This window comes from Halichoeres trimaculatus, unplaced genomic scaffold (genome assembly GCF_033239565.1).
Source record: "Halichoeres trimaculatus isolate MK-OKI-2021-1 unplaced genomic scaffold, fHalTri1.1 fHalTri1_scaffold_9, whole genome shotgun sequence".
Lineage (NCBI taxonomy): Eukaryota > Metazoa > Chordata > Actinopteri > Labriformes > Labridae > Halichoeres > Halichoeres trimaculatus.
The window spans coordinates 34,586,956-34,600,765 of NW_027437188.1; the positions used below are offsets into that span (position 1 = coordinate 34,586,956).

General features: G+C 42.6%; 1 protein-coding gene across 2 annotated transcripts; it reads right to left on the reverse strand.

Moving 5' to 3' along the window:
- Positions 1-5,899: 5,899 nt before the first annotated feature.
- sst1.2 (somatostatin 1, tandem duplicate 2) lies at positions 5,900-11,219 on the reverse strand. Of its 2 annotated transcripts, none has more exons than XM_074680042.1 (5): positions 11,095-11,219; positions 8,108-8,260; positions 7,844-8,028; positions 6,111-6,326; positions 5,900-6,026 (listed from the first exon to the last, which is right to left on the reverse strand). In XM_074680042.1, the coding sequence occupies exons 3-4, from the start codon at positions 8,024-8,026 to the stop codon at positions 6,123-6,125; spliced, it is 387 nt and encodes a 128-aa protein (XP_074536143.1). In that variant the 5' UTR covers positions 8,027-8,028; positions 8,108-8,260; positions 11,095-11,219; the 3' UTR covers positions 5,900-6,026; positions 6,111-6,122. The 2 variants fall into 2 exon arrangements, with proteins under 2 accessions (XP_074536143.1, XP_074536142.1); XM_074680041.1 differs by having other exon boundaries at positions 11,074-11,201.
- Positions 11,220-13,810: the final 2,591 nt, after the last annotated feature.

Sequence of the window (13,810 nt, forward strand, 5' to 3'; positions counted from 1 at the left end):
TTTGGTTGGAACTTGTTGCTTTGTGTCTGTAGTTGTTGTTTGTAGTTTTGTATGTCGCAGTATTTTGTATGTGTGCAGTTGTTTTGCATCATCGATTTTTGTTTGTTTGTAGTTTTGTCTTTTGGGTGCTGTGTGTCTATCTGTACTTTTTGATGTGTGTCTGTAGTTGTTGTTGTTTTGAGCATATAAGAAGTTTGTAGTTTTTGTAGTTTGACTTGTAGGTCTTTATTTGTTGTTATGTGTCAGTAGTTTTTGCGTGTCTATGGTTTTGTCTGTAGTTGTTGTTAGGTGTCTTTCAGAATTTGTTGTGCGTCTGTAGTTGTTGTTTGTCTATATGTCGTTCATTTTTGTGTCTGTAGTTTGTCAGTTTGAATGTCTGTAGTTGTAGTTTTTAGGTCTGTTATTGTAGTATTCTATTTGTAGTTTTTATTCTTGTCTGTAGTTTTTTATTTGTGTCTGTAGTTGTTAAATCAGTGAGTCAGTCCCCGTGGAGCTTTATGTTAAAAAAACCTGCAGTTCTCTGAGTGTCCACTAGAGTCCATCTCCAGCAGTGAGTCAGTGTCTACCTCCTCTTCCAGCTGCAGAGACAGCAGGGGGCGGGGCTTCAGCTGTCAGGTGGTAAACAGCAAACGACAGCTTAGCTTCCACACCTGTCTCAGCCTGTTAGCGTAGCGAGTGTGAGGCTCACAGCTGATGTGTGACTCTGACAGCTGATTGGTTCAGGCTGTTGGTCCGAGTTAGCGAAGAACAAAGAGACACAGAGCGGAGGAGAGAGACTTCCTCTGAGCGGAGGAGCTGAACTCCAGCAACACGCCACAGCAACAGGTCAGAGATGGTCCCAGTGTTCCCAGTATACTCAGCGTCTCTCCCAGCTCAGTCGTGACAAATGAAAACCTGTTTCCTGGTCTCAGACCGACTCATTCTGGATCCGGCGTAAAACCACAAACCTGTTTAATCAGTTTGTTTTTCTGCTCTTTCTGTCAGCGGCTGATCTGATTCGTCATTTTTCTTTTTAGTTTAGTTTTGTTTGATCGTTGATGATTTCCTGAGATAAGACCTGGATCCTGTCGTCACCTTCAGTCCAGTTCTCGCTCAATCTCTGAGTCAGAGTTCCTCAGAGTGCTCATATTTCCAATAATACACACAGCATGTGAACGCAGCACAGCAGATCAGCTGAGAGTGAAAGAGTTCGTGTGTGTGTATGTGTGTGAGTGTAAGTGTGTGTGTGTGTGTGTGTGTCCTCATTACGTCTTCATTAACTGAAACCCGACAGAGAATTTGCATCAGCTGATTTACATCACACTTTCTCAGCCAATCAGAGAGCAGCACCCCCTCATGCCCTTTCCTCCTTTTCTTGATCAAATTTATCTCCTTGTTTCCTCTCCTTAAAAGTATTTCTCCTTTATCTATTCTTAATTCATGTCTCCTTGTCTCCTTTCCTTTGTGTTCCCTCATCCTTGTGTCCTTTATGTTATTTACTACCTTTCCTACTCCCCTTGTATTGAAGTCCTCCTTGTTTCCTTTCCTCAATTTTTTTGGTGATACGATTGTCTCCTTGTTTCCTATCCTCTTTTCTCTTTCCTGTAATCTTTAAAATACTCTCTCTGTTTAATCTCCTTGTTTCCTTTTGTTTCAGTCCTTGTCTCCTCTTCTTGGCTATCTTCTCTCCTTGTTCCCCTGTTTCTGTCTTTAACACTTCCTTCATTTCATGTTTCCTTTCCTTCCTGCCTTTCTTGTTTCTTTGCTTTGTTTCTTTTTTTTTTTTTTTGGTTTCCTTCGAAAACATCTTCTCATTTCTTGCCTCCTCTCTTGTCTCCTTGTCTCCTGCTCTCTTGTCTCCTAACATCACTGACTGACTCTTTAATTTTATATCAGGACATTTTCTCTCCGTCGCTCTGTCTAAACAGCTTTCCCAGAATCCCGCTGGGCGTTAGCGGGGGGGTCACATGGTGCATGCTGACCTGCTAATCATGTGAACAAAGTGGTCGTGTGTGTGTGTGTGTGTGTGTGTGTGTGTGTGTGTGTGTGTGTGTGTGTGTGTGTGTGTGTGTGTGTGTGTCTGACAGACATGCTGTGTCTCTGCTCATTGATTAGTCCGGACTGACAGACACATTCACCTCCAGCCGGGCGTTTGATTGGTCGGCCCACAGCGAGGCGTTTTATTGGCCGACTCCTCGGCGAGTTGACGCAGAATCTCCCGTACCCCCCACGAACGCGACCTTTGACCCCATTAAAGGGACGTTTGACACATACTTCATGTTTATTATCATGGACCAGAGAGCGACCGCTGTAAATCTAAAAACACACATTAAAGGACGAGTCTATTGTCTTTTGTCGTAAAGAACTGGGCGCTGGGACACGAACACAATCAATGTTGAAAGTTTTGGTATGTGATGTTTCAACAAGGAGCGTTTTGATTGGTCGGATGAGTACTTATCACAAGCGAAACTTTGGAAAAATCGACCTCAGTACTGAGCAGTTTTGCTCAGTGAAAGAATGTTGCTGGTGTAAAAACATATCAGGACTGAGAACGTCTTGTTAAAGCTGTGGTCTACGATCTGAAACCCAGTTTGGCTGATGAGACACATTTGAAAAAAGGCAGCCTCACTCACCCCTCCCCTGCGTGTACCAAGATCCCGCCCCCCAGCTCGTATCGCCTTTCTTCGCCTCCTAACAACACGCCCCCTCCGACAGAGCAAGTAGCGGCTGGCAGAAAATGTAACAAGACAGTCATCCTCCTTGTAACACACAGTGGTAGCTTTTTCAGTTGGACCGGCGCAATCAAAACCATGAATTAGCCGGCAAAGCAGGTCTGGCGTTACCACTGCCAGCTGATCAGCGAGGCTTTACCTTTCTCGGCGTGTCTTCACCAGCTCAGTTAACAATGCTAAAGATGTGTGGCTAACTTATGCTAAAATCTATTGACAGAGCCAGCAGCGTTCAGTCATTAGCCAGTACAGGCTCAGTCTAACCAGAGTTATTCAGCTGACATCTCCCACTGTGGTAAACAAAGTCATTACCTGTTCAACAGAAACTCAGCTGTCTCTGCGTCAGTCTTCAGTCCCAAATCCCTCTGCAGCTTTTTCCACCGGTCCTACATTTCTCCAATATTCAGTCTCTGTTGGCACCTGTATCGCTCATAATTCTTCCCTGCTTCAGCCTTTTCCTTTAAACTTTTTTGTTTTCTTCCCTTCCCTGTGGAGGATAACAGTAACAGCTTCCTGGTTTTGGTCTTCTCTGGCTCCATGACGCTTCGGTAGCTGAGCAGCTAGCTGACGTGAGAGGGGTGGTGGGGAAAAACGAGGTGGGACCATGCAAGGTTATAATAGTTTTGGATTTGTCATTATAGTTTAGTTTTAGTTAGTTTTGACATTTTTATTCCATTACAGTTTAGTTTTAATTCGTTTTAGAGCAGGTATTCTAGTTTTTTATTTAGTTTTTAGTTAAGTTTCAGTTTAGTTTTAGTTTTTCATACCTTATTAACCAGGTGCAGGGTTCAAAAAGGTCAGAGTAAATATTTTGTTATACAGTTTATTTTCCAGTTCAACATAGTGCTCACTGCTCAGTCAATGCTGATACTGAAGTGTTTGCTGCTGCCTTAAACACAAGAAAATAATATAAACTGTATATTAAAAATATAAACATAAATTATTTTAAAATAATGTTAACTCCAAGACAATTAAAGTCAGACTCACATGAAATTAAACTATTACAGATACAGAACTGCCGAAAACTGTCGTAAAATTTGGAAAATGTGTCAGATTAATTTAAATCCTAGAGGCTATTATTATTGTCAGAAACTATAATTAAGGACATTTTGTCTTTAATTTTAGTTAGTTTCAGTTAGTTTTGTGAACACAAGATACAGTTTTAGTTTACTTATCGTTTTTGTTTTCTTTTCTAGTTTTTATTAGTTTGAGTTAACTGCAATGTATTTTAAATTTTAGTTTTCGTTTTTAGTTTCGTTTTATTTAACTATTATAACCTTGGGACCATGGGCATGACGGTGCGAATTGAGGGAGACAGGGGATTTGATGGACTCATGGACCAATCCGAACCGCGCGTGCCATGCATGGTTCGGATTGGTCAACTAGTATGCAGCTTTGCAGCGGATATACTGAATGGATTTTTTTCGTTCTTTTTGGTCTTTATATTGTGTAGATTGGACCATCGGACCATAACAGCCATATAACTGGTGTTGTTAAGATGTACAAAGCTTCCAAATCGTACACCATAGCTTTAAGTCGGCCCAAGTAACGAAGACAGATCCTGGATGTGTTGATCCAGCTTGGTAGTCGCCTACAGACCCCTGGTGTTACAGGTGAGCTGGTTCCTAACCAATCAGGAGCAGAGTTCATGACCCTCGCCTACACTGGCTGCAAGATACGTCGCCACGCCTCAGAGCTGAAACTCCTGACAGCAGATTCATTCATCACCATGGCAACACAGAGACCAGCTGACATACAGAGATAACACACACTCACACCTGTTCCTCCTGATAAGAGTGGGTGTCTGGTTTCCTGTTTCTTTTCTTTCTCTTTATTAAAAGTTGATTATTTTAAGGAGCGTTTCAGAGCTGCTCTCTGACTTTAACCAAAACCACCTCTGAGTGAGACCGGCTCACTGTGGACCCCTTCTGTCAGTCCCAGGTGTACCCGATCTGACTCCTCATCTGGGTCCTGGGTGCTGGGTCCCGCTCCATGTGACTCTAAATGAACATGAGGATGTGTGAAGACTGAACCTAGAGACTGACCATAAAGGGCCGCATACCATTTATTTTTCAGCTACAGAGTCAGAGGGGTTGTTGAAGAGGGGTTTAGAGTGGGCGGGGCCTAAGTTCAACTTTTATTTTGACACATTTGTGTTTTTATGACTCCATGTTCAAGCTTTAGCGGAATTTCTCTTCCTCTCTCTCTCTCTCACACACACACAGATGCACACACACCCTCACACACTCACTCATCTGTGTTTAATGTGTTCAGTCAATGTTTGCTCTCGTTCTCTCTGATCTCCATTAAGGGTTAATTGGCCTCGACTCTCTCTCTGTGTAAACACTGAGAGCTGCTGCTGTTTCCACTCCTTCAGATCCACTCCAGTTCTCCCAGTCCTCCACAGACTGGGCTGTGTTTGCTCCTTCATTATGAAGCTGGACCCTGGTGATGATGATAGAGTGGAGCTGAAGTGTGAAATCAGTCTGACGCTCGGTTAAACCAGCTTGTCCCGGCACTCGTCGTTGGTTGATTTGAGGATTTCAGTCGATCAGATATTGATGAAAGTTACTTTCTTCAAATTTTTAGTAAAGAAAAAAATATCTGATTGAAAAGTTCTGAATCTCTGTGTGTAGACATTAACGTCCCTCGGTTGTTGCTAAGCGCCACTTGGAGTCGGACATTACTTATTATCTCATTTCTTGGTCTTTGACACCAAACTGGTTGCATCTGCAGTGGTGTTTTTACTATTTTGCTCCTGTGTGTGTCTAGAAATCCTACATGTAACCAAGATTTCAGCTGTAGCTAACCCTAACCCTAACCCTAACCCTAACCCTGTAGCATGATATTGCTAACCGGTGCTAGGACCAATGTTCCCCACAAGCTAAGGAAATTGTGTAAAGTAGAAGACATATTCCATCCATTGTTTTGGGAAATGTAACATCTATCTCAATTAAGATAGACAAGCTAGCTGTGCTAACCTAGAAACAGAGGGAATATTGGCAGAGTAGCATCATGCTATTCACAGACATGGCTAACGGAGCTAACACCGGACACAAACGCCACATCAGAAGGATTTCACCTGCTGTAGCGATTAATGAAGCTCATTCTATTCTATTCTATTCTGAGACCCGCTGTAAGGATCTATGGTTATCAGGTTTCAACACAAAGGAGGCGGAGCCACACACGTGAATGATTTCTCTCTTTAATCAATAATTACAATAATTATTCAGGTACACTGCAGCCAGGCAGCTGCTGATTGGCCGGTTGTGGCGCTCAGGTGAAGGGAGGGTGATCTGGGATTGGTCAGTTGATCAGCTGGGGAAGAGAAGATAGAAAAAGGTGAGACAGGAAAGGAGAAGTGGGCGGAGCTTAAACAGACTTAGACAGGAAATGAGGTACCTGAGCCAGGCTTTAGCAGGAAGTGAAGCCCTTCCAGTAAAAGTTCTTGCAGCCGGCTTTGCGTTCGCGGGGGGGCAGGTTGTTGGGGGGGTCCACAGACCTCTCCAGGTTCATCTTCCCTCCTGCTGTGGACACGACCTCCGCCCCCTGCTGGGCTTCGGCCTCTGGAAGAGACATCTGAGCCAGGAGGTCCTCGACCGCACGTTTACTCCACTCCTGAAAAACAGCAGAGAGGGTTTTTAATCAGAGTTTAGAGAGTGACGCCACAGACTAAGAAGAGGATCTGAATGTTTCAGCGTCTGAACTTATCTCCAAAAACGTTTGGTCTTTACTTTTCCTTCAAGCATCCAGAAAACATCTGGAGTCTCAGGTAAAGAGAGCTTGTTGCTGAGAACCAGACGCTTGAAGCTGGAAACGGTTTGACTGATGTTTTTGAGAGACGGGGACCATAAACTCATTTCTGTGTGAAGCCACGGCGCACGCCAGCAGCTGTGCTCCTGCTGCACGGCTTCGTTTTATCGCCTCTGTGTCTCACAGCGGGCCGTCCGTACAAACATCATGTGTTCATCGGCGCTGAAACAACGATGTGAGCTCTGCATCCTGACGGCTAATCTGCTGTCCCCACCTCCTCCACCTCCTCCTGTGTCATCACGCTGCTGCTCATGAATTTTAAAGGTTTCTAATAAGTGTATCACCGCCTCTATTGTTAGCTCAGGGACCAACACACCGCCAAAATAAAACGACACGGTTGGAGATAAATGGTTCAGACCCTGATGTTCGAGGGTTTGGGGAAGTGACAGAATATCTGAATAATTAACGGCAGAGTTATAAAAGAAAATCCTGATGAGGAGACATGCCTGTGATAATCAAACCTTCACTGAGATGATGGAGTACCTCAGGGTTCATTTCTGGGTCCTTTTCTCTTTAAACATCAACACTGAAAATAACAAATCTTTAAACACAAGATCTTAAATAATGTGATCATGCTCTGCTGAAATTCAGAGGTCAAAGTTCAACATCTTCTTTTTTCTTTTTTTTAATGAAACCAATGAGTCCGATTTTTTTTGTACTCTTTAATTCTTAAACATGCTCGTTACTGCCCCCTGTGGTCAGAAAGCAGAAGGCACCATGAACCACAGACAGATATTAAGGTTTATACTACACTGCTTCAGCCCTGCAGTCTTTGTTGTGCCCAGCAGGGGGAGTCAAATCTCCTCTCTGCCTGTTGACACTGTGGTAAAAAGGTTGGTACCACCCTGTCCTGCAATCCGGACAAAGATGCTACAACAAGGACTGACTGCAAACATGAATTAGAAGTCGTTGTGGATCAAACTGAGATCTGTCAACCGACTGTGAGTCGCCGAGGAGGACCTTAGCAGACCCTGACTCTCTGTCCCTAGTGGCGGTTCGGATTCAGACACCACTTACACCCTTTAGACCCCCTAAAATCTGGACTCACATCATCATGAAGAAACAAAAAGTTCAGATTTTAAAGCCTCATTACTGCAGCTCCTCATGTTTCTGAGTCGTCCCATGGACAGGCGTGGCTGTTAGCTTTGTGATGCTAACAGATGCTAACAGAGGTGAACAATGGGGAAAAAAGTTTCCTGCTGCTTTAAAACCTGAGCTGAACAGAAGGGGGAGTCTCAACGAGACCGACCCTGACTCAGAGAGTATTTCAGGCGTTTTGTGAAGATGGAGCATTCTGATTGGCTGTGGTTATCGTCTCTCACCTGCGACAGGAGTCCGGCGCTGCGGGCTCTTTGCAGCAGCCGGTGGTGACGCAGCTCCAGCTCTAGATCCTGATTCTGGTCCTGGTACTGGTCCTGGTCTCCGTCCAGCTGAGAGGAAACACTGGGACTGCACAAGACCAACGCCAAAAGAACCAAGATGGCGGGACAACGAACACACTGCATCCCTGCCGAGAAACCAGGAGTAGAAGAAGAATAAGGACGGAGCGCTGGAAGAGGAAAACAAGAGAAGAAGAAAGTTCTTACTGTCTGCTGGTCTGATATCTGCTGCTCCTGCTCTTGGTCCTGGTTCTGGTCTTGTCTCTGGTCCAGGCTCTGTGAGTGAGGCTCATTTTAAAGCACAATGCTCCGCCTCTCGTGGGTCACATGATGCAGCGTGTGTGATTGACAGGTGGCGAGCTGCGAGGTGATGAAGGAACGCGGAGTTAAACAGACGTCCATTAGTCCTTATTGACTTTAAATGGAGTCTGAACAATAAAACAATCAAACTATCAGCGGCGGCGGCGGCGGCGTGCAGCCACAGTGACGTGCAGCCGCCGGCGCTCATCTTCAGCAAATACAACTGCAGAATGTCCGGCTGAAGAGGAGAGGAATTAACGGAGCGTTCAGAGGATTAACAGACTTCATTAGCACTCGCTGATATCTCCATTAAACAAAGAGGCAGCCGCAGCAGAGAGCCGCCCACTCCACATTTACAGAACAAACACTTTAATAGAGCGGCGAAACACTCTGAGGGAGTCTGAAATGTTCTGCAGAGCACAGACGCAGAGGATGAGACACTCTTAGACACGACTCCACGACTCCACCAAGAACAAACCTCCAGATTCCTCAAGTGAAAGTCCTAATTAAAGTCTCATAAGTCTCCAGGTGAGTCTGAAGAGGTGAAAGCCTCTGCTGAGGGAATATTCCTGCTCTGACATCCGGATGATTCTCAAACATGAGAAACGGCCCACAGCAGCCTGATATCCTCAAGATGAAACACAAGAGCTCTGAGTGAAGGTGTTTTTGCTGTTCCTGCAAAAACTGAAACCTGACAGTTTGTCTCATCTCTGCTCGTACAGGTGACTTAGACCTGATGAGTTCATTAATAACTTTTATTCCTACACTAAAGGCAGTTTTTCACTCGTCACGACACCTGAATCCCAGATTTATTTCTTCTGAGGTCACAGAGGCTGGGTGTCCACATCAAACATGGCAAAAGTCTCAAACCAGATGAGCCACTTTTCTAAAATCAGATGAGACTTGCGTGAGAGGGACATGAGATTTGCTCATCTTGTGACATCACTGATTGGTAATCTCCTTATAAAGGCATAAAAACACTAACAAACATTTTTTTTGTCTTTGTCTCTGTCTTTAAATCTGGAATATTCTTTGGTGCCCTCTGGTGAACCCTTTTCTTTACTTCTTTCCACAAATGTTCAGTTGGATTGAAGTCAGGTGATTGACTAGGCCATTCTAACAGATTGATTTTCTTTTTCTGAAACCATTTGAGAGTCAACTTTGCCGTGTGCTTTGGATGGTTGTCCTGCTGGAAGGTCCAGCCACGTCTCATCTTCATCATCCTGGTGGATGGCAGCAGATTCAGATCAAGAATTTCCCCATACATGGCTCCATTCATTGCTCCGTCAGTTATATGAAGTTTGCCAACACCATGAGATGAGAAACAACCCCATGCCATGATGCTTCCACCTCCAAACTTCACTGTTGGTGTAGTGTTTTTTGGCTGATGTGCAGAGCCATTTCTCCTCCAAACATGGTCTGTAGTATGACAGCCCAAAAGTTCAGTTTTGGTCTCATCTGACCAGACAACATTCTCCCAGTATTCTACAGGCTTGTCAAGATGCTGTTTAGCAAACTTTAAACCAGCTTCAACATGCCTTTTCTTGAGGAATGGAGTCTTGCGGGCTGAGCGTCCATAGAGGCCATGGCGGTGGAGTGCATTGTCTATTGTTTTCTCTGTAACAATTGTACCTGCTGCCTCCAAGTCTTTCTGGAGCACTTTCAGGGTGGTCCTTGGCTGGTTGAGTACTCTTCTGACTATCTTTCTGACTCCCTGGTCAGAAATCTTCAAGGAGCTCCTGTGCGTGGCCTGTTGATGGTAAGGTGGTGCTTCTTCCGCTTGTGAATAATGGCCCCAACGGTGCTGACTGGAATATTCAGGTGCTTTGATATAAGTCTGTAACCAGTTCCATTCTGATGCTGAGCAACAATCAGGTTGTGAATGTCTTCAGAGAGCTCTTTGTCTTTACCCATCATGAGGTGTGTGGTATTTAACTGCTTGGTGAAGAAAACACCTTTTTTATAGGACCATCAATTTGCTCTAGCCCAGCTGATGTTGGTTTGCACTAATTGGAAGTTCAAGTAATAATTACTGACAGATTTCAGGTGGTATGGAGCATTTCCTTGCCAAAGTATACAGCCTTTCCATGGTGTGTTCAATACTTTTTCCCTGTGTTATCGTACTTAATTCACCATAATCATTATTTATGGACCTGAACGTTGTGATTTCTTTTCATGTGTGGATTATTTGAGTTAATACCAATGTCTGGTAGAAATTTTGTTTGAATTGCAGCTTTGGAAATAAATGTGATGGGAGAAAGTTGACCCACTCAAAACTTATTTTCTCCATTGCATATATATATATATATATATATATATATATATATATATATATATATTCTTCATGATCTGATATATCAGACATCAAAGTGTGGATGCTCATTATCTGGTGTACGATGATGGCTGTGATGATCCTGATTACAGTTAACATGATGATGATGATGATGATGATGATGATGATGATGATGATCTCTCATGGTCGTGTTTACTCATCTACAGACTCCTGTTGTGTTTGGGTTAAGTCAATAATGCCGCCAGTGATGTGTTAGCTTCGCCCTAATGATCATTTCAATTTGTTTTTAACAGCCCGCTGAGACTCCACCACGCTCTGCACTGAGCTCATGGAAACAGTAAAAGGCCCAGTCTCTTCTAACATCACCAAACACACCTGAGCTGACAGGAACGACCCAAACACAGGTGAACTCAACCTGCGCTCTGTCTGGTACAGAAAAATGTTTATATCAGGAGTTTCATGCAGTGTTCCCTGTGAAGGTCGAGTGTTACTGGTGTGAATTAAAGGAGTAATCACACATTTAATATCGGTTATGTTTTCCAGTCAGTCGATAAAAAGAGTTCATCCTAGCCTTCCTCACCTTCATCATCACCTTCCTCACCTTCATCTTGGTCTCCTGCGTGCTGATGATCATCACGTTAGCGACAGCTGGTTGCCATGCTCATTCATTAGCAGTGAGACGTCGTTACTGCGGAGCCGCTGGCATGAACACACATACACCGGCACACTGCAGGGCATGATGGGAAAGTGATGACATCACTGCACCCGCTGTGAGGGGCTCAGTCTTTGTTTCCACACTGAGTCACTGAGTGAAGTCACAAACAGGAAAACACTCTGATGAATGTCTGAGGAAATATTCCTCCAAAGATTTATTTTAAGAAGCACGCTCTGCTTTTTTTAAACATCTGACCTTTTTTCATCTTTGGATCTGAGGTACACAAAGATCTGACATGGATCCTGAAAGACTTTGTAAACCTGCTGCATTTAAAAAAACACAGACAGCTAAGATCTGGTTCTTCAGGGGACCTGCGCCCCAACAAAGTGTGTCCACTAAAAGTTCTCCTTTTTGTCCCTGACAGGCTCCGGTTATTACTCCAACACTCCAAAAACTCTACAGAAAGAATCTCCAGATAAAGTTTTTTATTGTAGAGGAGAAGGATTTTTAACCACAAACAGGAACTATTACACTGCCAGGAACCTTAAAATGTCAGGAACCTTTGTTACTGTTCTAGTATCAGGAACCTTTAAACTTTGAGCCCTCATAAAACAGTTGACTGCACTCATGGCCAGGGAACCTTTTAATTTTAGAAAACTATAACAATAAGGAACTACTTTGGTTCAGGAACTTTTAATCTACCCTGAATTTTTGTGCCATCAGCAACTCCAATTTTTTTTTTTAACTAAAAGGAGTCTTCTCAGCCTAACAGGAAAAAGTTCCTAATTTCACCTTTTTATCTGACAAGAACCTAATTTTAGACTGAGAGGAACCTTTAAACTTTTCCAACAATGTCAGGAGCTTTAAAACAGTCAGGAACCTTTTTAACTGACAGGAACTATAAAATCAGAATCCTTTGTGCTGTCATCATTAATGACTGACAGGTGCTTTAAAATCATTTTTCTTTCTTTCTTTCTTTTTTTTTTTTTCAAAAAACAAAAAAAAAAACAAAAACAAAACAAAAATATTCAATTCAGAAACCTTTTCAGCCCAACAGGAAAAAGGTCTAGGTTTATTTATTTTTTATTTTTTTTTAAAGGAACCTTTAAACTGTCAGTAAGGCACCTTTTTCCAGACACATTTTGAAAAGATAGGAACCTTTTAATTTGAGAGGAACCTTTAAGCCGTCACTGTCAGCTTTAAATACCGCCAGGAACCTTTGTAGATGGGAAACTTTTATCATAAGAAAAATAAACAGAAAGGTACCCTTTATGCTTTATGGGGGAAAATGTTCCTGTTTACAGCTTTTAATATGATAATAACCCTTTGTTGACAAACAGGAACCTTTACAATGTCAGTAAAGAGCCTTTTACATACAGGAACTTTTTTAGCCTAACAGGAAAATTTAAGGAACTTTTTTAACTGAGAGGAACTTTTATGTTATTGGTAACCTTGAACCAGAGGCGTATTAACTCGTTTGGGGGCCCAAGGCAAACCCAGTCAATGGGGCCCTCCATGTCCTTGTAACTCATCTTCCTCAGAGCTAGACTGGCCTTCCCTGGGTCCACTGTCTCTTTCCCAGAATCAAGGCATGAGACAGTGCTAATCTTGTACATGCTAACTTAACGCAGCTAAATGCATTTCCTCAAGTTCTGTACTTTGGTTTGATTTTGAAAAAAGTGAATACATAATTTAGTCCACTTTGTCCTGGATTTGAAATCTTTTATGGTCAGCTGACAGCTTATTTGTCCCACAGTGGGGAATTTACAGAGTAACAGGAACAAACAAGAAAGTATGAAGTGAAAAACATTACAATAGGTAAATATTGAAAACAATAATTTAGTAAAGAAAAAATATGTAAATATCAAGCACAACATAAAACTGGAAAAAAATCTACTGAAAGAGGTGATATTTACAGTTACCATACTTTTTGGTACTATTATTTTAAAGTTAATGTATTTTTATTTGACCCCCTGTCCAGTGAGTTATGTTTCCAAAAAAGAGATTTTGTACAATAATGTTTATCACCAACTCAAAAAGTTTGATTTTGAGAAAATGATCCTGTTTCCTGGGCTAGATAAAGTCCTTAAAATCCTAAAAGTCTGATATGTTTATCTCAGATCTTAGAGCAACATTGTTTTTAATTCTGGCTTGGTTGAAAATAAGAAAAAAATGTGAAAAAAGTGTTTTTACCACTTTCTTCCTGAATCAAATTTTCAGATGTGTTGTAACATGGAATAGCCCATTGAATAAGAAGTGAGGGGGAGTACCCAAAACCATCATTAAAGATTAAGCCTTTTGATGTATTTTGAAGCATGTGAAGTAAGATTTAGAAAAAAGAAATGCTTTCAATTGAAGAAAACTTCATAAATCAGTTTTTAAGAGATTTTTGGGGGGCCCCTGGGAATCTTGGGGCCCCAGGCAACTGCCTGTGTTTGCCTAATTGTAGCTACGCCCCTGCCTTGAACTGTCTGGGAGGTATAGACCACAGGCCTCAAGACCATCAGGACTGTTAAAGTGTTGGGTACCAAAACACTATGAGGAACCTTTGGCCTGTAAGAAAACTAAACACTGTCAGGAGTTTTAAACCATCAGGAACCAAAGAGCAGCAGTGACCGTTACCTATCAGGAGCTTTAAAACTGTGAGGAACCTTTAAAAACT

What these genes read in the sequence shown, in the direction of transcription:
- sst1.2 (XM_074680042.1), bottom strand. Translation starts at nt 8,026, where the DNA reads ATGCAGTGTGTTCGTTGTCCCGCCATCTTGGTTCTTTTGGCGTTGGTC. An exon ending in GCGCCGGACTCCTGTCGCAG is followed by an intron (nt 6,327 to 7,843) that starts GTGAGAGACGAT and finishes GCTGTTTTTCAG; the next exon opens with GAGTGGAGTAAACGTGCGGT.